The sequence below is a fragment of the Clarias gariepinus genome, chromosome 24 (genome assembly GCF_024256425.1).
Source record: "Clarias gariepinus isolate MV-2021 ecotype Netherlands chromosome 24, CGAR_prim_01v2, whole genome shotgun sequence".
NCBI classification, from domain to species: Eukaryota; Metazoa; Chordata; class Actinopteri; order Siluriformes; family Clariidae; genus Clarias; species Clarias gariepinus.
Window position 1 is genome coordinate 25,137,501 of NC_071123.1, and position 5,710 is coordinate 25,143,210.

Below are 5,710 nucleotides of genomic sequence, written 5' to 3' on the forward strand. Positions count from 1 at the left end.
TCCTAACGGTCCTTATAGAGACCAGACACACTCCTAACGGTCCTTATAGAGACCAGACACACTCCTAACGGCCGTTATAGAGACCAGACACACTCCTAACGGCCGTTATAGAGACCAGACACACTCCTAACGGCCGTTACAGAGACCAGACACACTCCTGACGGTCGTTACAGAGACCAGACACACTCCTAACGGCCGTTATAGAGACCAGACACACTCCTAACGGCCGTTATAGAGACCAGACACACTCCTAACGGCCGTTATAGAGACCAGACACACTCCTAACGGCCGTTACAGAGACCAGACACACTCGTAACGGACGTTACAGAGACCAGACACACTCGTAACGGACGTTACAGAGACCAGACACACTCGTAACGGACGTTACAGAGACCAGACACACTCGTAACGGTCCTTATAGAGACCAGACACACTCCTAACGGTCCTTATAGAGACCAGACACACTCGTAACGGCCGTTATAGAGACCAGACACACTCCTAACGGTCCTTATAGAGACCAGACACACTCCTAACGGCCGTTATAGAGACCAGACACACTCCTAACGGCCGTTATAGAGACCAGACACACTCCTAACGGCCGTTATAGAGACCAGACACACTCCTAACGGCCGTTATAGAGACCAGACACACTCGTAACGGTCCTTATAGAGACCAGACACACTCCTAACGGTCCTTATAGAGACCAGACACACTCGTAACGGCCGTTATAGAGACCAGACACGCTCCTAACGGACGTTACAGAGACCAGACACGCTCCTAACGGACGTTACAGAGACCAGACACGCTCCTGACGGTCGTTACAGAGACCAGACACGCTCCTGACGGTCGTTACAGAGACCAGACACGCTCCTGACGGTCGTTACAGAGACCAGACACGCTCCTAACGGACATTACAGAGACCAGACACGCTCCTAACGGACGTTACAGAGACCAGACACGCTCCTAACGGACGTTACAGAGACCAGACACGCTCCTAACGGACGTTACAGAGACCAGACACACTCCTAACGGACGTTACAGAGACCAGACACACTCGTAACGGACGTTACAGAGACCAGACACACTAACACACTCGTCACAGTCATTGTTGTAACTACACACACTCCTCACAGTCCCTATAGCACCCTGCCGTGGTCTCGGAGATCTGCTGAAACTCCTCTCCAGTTTCCAAACTACAGAAAGCCACAAAACAACTGTGTGGAAAATGTGATGTGCTAATGTGTGTGTGTGTGTGTGTGTGTGTGTTTAGGCCACTGAGCTGGCGGAGCTTACCTCTAAGATCTCTCTGCTAGAAGATGCCAAGAAGAAAAAGGAGGAGGAAGCCGACTTGTGGCAGCAGAAGGTGAAACGTCTTTTACACACTTTCCTCCCGCTCATGCGAACATGTAGACGTACATACACACTTTCTCAGACCCGGAAAACACATGAAAAGTTAATAAAATATCCTGGGAACATTAATAAGGTTTGGTATTTTAGGCACCGGGTGTGTCTCAGCTTATAGACAAATATGTTAGTGTGCGTGTGTGTGTGTGTGTGTGTGTGTGTGTGTGTGTGTGTGTGTGTTTTCACCCCTTTACAAGGACCTAATGTCCCCATATTGACCTTTAATTCGTCTCAGTAAAGAAACTAAGTGCTTTTATTTGAAGGTTTCCTGTCCGAGTTCGTGTGTTTGCAGGCTGCAGTGACCTCGGCCTTCCGCTCGCCATCAGCCCACCACCCAACATCCCCCCCCCCGCCCCCAACAATAAATCCCCCCCCCCACCCCGCACTAACGCTCTCATTCTTCCCTTTTCTTTTACACTCGTTTATTTAAAAGGGCGGATTCCCTCGCCCCACTGGGGATATCCTGAAGTGTAGAGAGTTAGAAAGCAGCACGCACACACACACACACGCATGCACACACACACACACACACACTGCTGCTAGAGTTGGTTCTATTTAAAGACAAATCGCCACTCTCTCTTTACACAATGCAACGGCTCACCATGTGGAATCAGAAATAAACAAGTTATAAAAACCTGCATGATTATATGACTGAATACCTAAACATCAGTAAGTTTATCTGTAGATCATTTGTTTTGTATTTTTACATTTTTATTGTTTAAGTTTTAAAATTTATTTTTTTAAAGAGTGTCTGCCTAAATGTAAAGTCCTGTTTGTTTGCATAAAGTTTGGGTTCTGTCTGTACGTTCTGAATGTGGTGAAACAAAAAGGAGACGATCAGATCATTTGTCCTGACGGAGAGTTTAATAACCTTCTGTAATGGCACTCAGGCCACCATGGTGCAGGAGGACCTGGAGAAGACGAAGGAGGAGCTGCAAAAGACGGTGACGGCGATTCACGTGCAGGAACCCGTCCACGGAGAGAGCGATCATGAGGAGAGCGATGAGAGCAGTGCGGAGGCCAGTGCCGAACTTACCAACGCTGCCGATTACAAGGACCGCAGCGAGGAGGAGCGCATGACCGAGGCTGAGAAGAACGAACGCGTGCAGAAACACCTGCAGGTAAGAACAGCATGCATGTGATATACACATCATCATCCACACGGAGGGAACACCGGGCCAGGACCAGGCGAGAGAGCTGGAGACAGGGGGCGTGATCATGGGGGACATGGGGTGTCAGAGAGTCAGTGATCAGGACCAGGGCTAGAAATAGACAACAGACCTGGAACAAGGACCAGGACCAAAATCTGGATCAGAGAAATGTGTACTGGACCTGGAGCAAGCTTAGATAGAGCAGCAGGATCGAGTCCAGGACGTTTTCTAAATGAAACCTCGTTTGCTACATTTGCTACCACGGATTAAAGATTCTGCTTCATGTCAAGGCCATGTTTGACTTCCTTCTTCCTTTCTCTCTCAGGCTCTGAGCACGGAGCTGGCTAACGCTCGCGACGAGACCAAGAAGACGCAGAACGATATCATCCATGCGGAGAACGTGCGGGCCGGCCGCGACAAATACAAGACGCTGCGGCAGATCCGCTCCGGAAACACCAAACAGCGCATCGATGAGTTCGAGTGCATGTAAACGCCATGAGGGGTCGTGAGCGGCCAGCAGGGGGAGCCACAACCTGGCAACAGTTCCACACCAAGCACAGGCTACAGATTAGAGTGAAAACAGGAATAGCAAACGCTATAGGGGCTACTGTATCATTATAAGGGAGATTACGCATCTTTTGTAATTTTTTTTTTTTTACCTTTATAATAATATATACACATATATAATCTATATTTTTCAAACTGCATGATGGTTTTAAGATCAGTTCTGTAGTTTTGTTCATTTGGGTAGACTCTGTACATCACTTCACCAACACAAAAAAACTCCGAATGTGTAATAACAAATCAGGGCCAGTTTATTTACCAAGTGCCGTTAATTTTTCCGTTGATACACTGATGTGTGTGTAATGACTTCGGCCTACACACTGAGGTTGTTATTTACAGTCAGTGCCAATATGATGAAGCAGTTTGTGTTTGTCCTTCGATTCATTTTTCCGGGTTTATACGTTTTTAAAAAAGGGCTTCATAAGTCTCGTAGCAAATTTAATTCCGTCTTTTTTAGAATTGTGAATATCTCATTACAGTTCCGCCTGGCTCAGCACAATGTGAACAGTATAATTATCTCTGATTTAATTATAAACCTTCAGACTGATGTACATCTTCACTGCCCTAATGATCATCCCTCGTGCCAAATCAGTTTTTACACCAGTCTTCATTTATATAAATTGTGTGTGTGTGTGTGTGTGTGTGTGTGTGTGTGTGTGAGGTTCCCGTTGACGCCCCTCAGCGACACCAGCGCAGGTCTGTGGACGCTCCCTGCATTCGCCAATGCGGTCAAAGTTAATATCAAACTGTAATTTTTTTTTTTTCAACAGTAGTTTTTATTTTATTCTAATTCTAAGCTTTTGTTTTGTTTCCTTTTTTTAAGAAATAAAAACTTTGCAGTATTATTTGGAAAAATCTGTATTAGAAAAAAACACACTTAAGAGCAGAGCATTTTTTTTCCTTGTTGTAGATTTTAGCTTCATTTAGCGAGTGTGTGCTATTTATACACGACGCATCGCTAATACGTTACCGTCGTTGTGTTGTTTAACGCAGCTTTCCGCTGCACTGAAGCAATATGGTTATTTTATTTCGGGTTTCTTCTTCAGCTCTTGGATAATCACAACTGTTGCCGATACGTCAAAGTTAGAGCAAGACCTTGGATTAGTTTATCTTCTGTTCGCCACGTGCCTTCTGTTTAGCCAATCAAGAACAAGGATATTTGCTTTGAATGTCTTCAATTAAACTGTCAATAAAGTATTACAAAAACACACACACGAGTCCCAGCGTCCTCTGTTTTTGCATTTAGTGTGACATTTCAGAATAACAACACAGACGGGTAACAAACACTTAGCATCTGATGTTTACTGCTTTATTGTGTATTGAGGGTTAAAGTCCATAAACTGCTTTTAAATTGATTTTAACAATAATTACATTTTATAACTATTAAAGCACTAACAATAATAATTCTGCAACTACTATTTGACTCCTTTTACTGTTTTGCACTATGAACGATAATAAATATGTAAATAAATCACTAACACTTCTAGAATTGTTAGTTATTACAACTACAAATATTACAAACACTTCTATAATAACTGCTAAAAAACTCGGTATATTTCTTCTAATTTCTTCTTCTGTCATTAATGCTACAATTAATAATAATAAATATCAATACAGTATGTCATAACATCATACTTTTAATAATATTTTTCACAAACCTACTTCCACTGATGAAAATAACTGCAAATAAAACGAATATCTAGTCTAATACTAAGATCATTATTAATACTCTCCTCTTCCGCTCCTGCTACAGCTACTACAACTGTTACAGTTATTACTTTAGCTCCTTCTACCCCTTCTAGTATTACTGTACACAACTCCTAACAATGACCACTACTATTAGTACTCCCGCTTTTATTACAACTGTTACCCCAGCTTATAAAATTTTTTTTATATAAATTAAGTAATATCTAAATAAATAAGTTAATAAATAAATAAACCCCCCACTTATATCACTACTACAAGTACTATTGCTACTACTATAATAATAATAATAATAATAATATATTTTCATCTGAGATTATTCCAAATACTAACAACAAACTGTTTTATACTTCTGCATATAGTACTACTTCTACTATTATATTACTGCTACTAATTATATACATTTCTAATATTAATAACAATAGTATTTGTAGCTTCTTGTTATAATATGAGACATGATCTTTATATAAATATTGTGTACTGCTGTTACAAGGTGTACCAATAACACACTGGAATAAACATTTACATTTAAAGGTGTTATCCTGGTGCACAGTGATATTGTACTTGGTGAGCATGTCTCACTCTTTCTCTCTCTCTCACACACACACACACACACACCCCTCTGGTTAATAATTATCGGTCACACCATCAAATGGTCACTAGATGGCACCAAAACACTTTCAGCCTTGAGTTCAACTAAACATATCATATGATATATGGATTTAGATTTGTTAACATCAATAACTTCACACACACACCCAGACACAACATTAAAAACCCTGCAGACGAAGTGGTTAAATCCAGCGTCTCCAGTATATTTCTCTGTGTTGATGTGCTACAAGCGGCTACAAAAATTGGCAAACATAAGGTAGAATGTAAATAACTAA

The 5,710-nt window shown here is 42.2% G+C and overlaps 1 protein-coding gene across 1 annotated transcript in view; it reads left to right on the forward strand.

The window, feature by feature from the left end:
- msna (moesin a) overlaps positions 1 to 4,329 on the forward strand; it is a 23,432-nt gene extending 19,103 nt beyond the window's left edge. The window contains exons 12-14 of the mRNA XM_053485104.1: positions 1,271 to 1,363; positions 2,295 to 2,525; positions 2,881 to 4,329. Of these exons, the coding sequence (XP_053341079.1) occupies positions 1,271 to 1,363; positions 2,295 to 2,525; positions 2,881 to 3,045 (489 nt within the window). The 3' untranslated portion in view covers positions 3,046 to 4,329. The remainder of the gene's footprint in view (positions 1 to 1,270; positions 1,364 to 2,294; positions 2,526 to 2,880) is intronic.
- Positions 4,330 to 5,710: the final 1,381 nt, after the last annotated feature.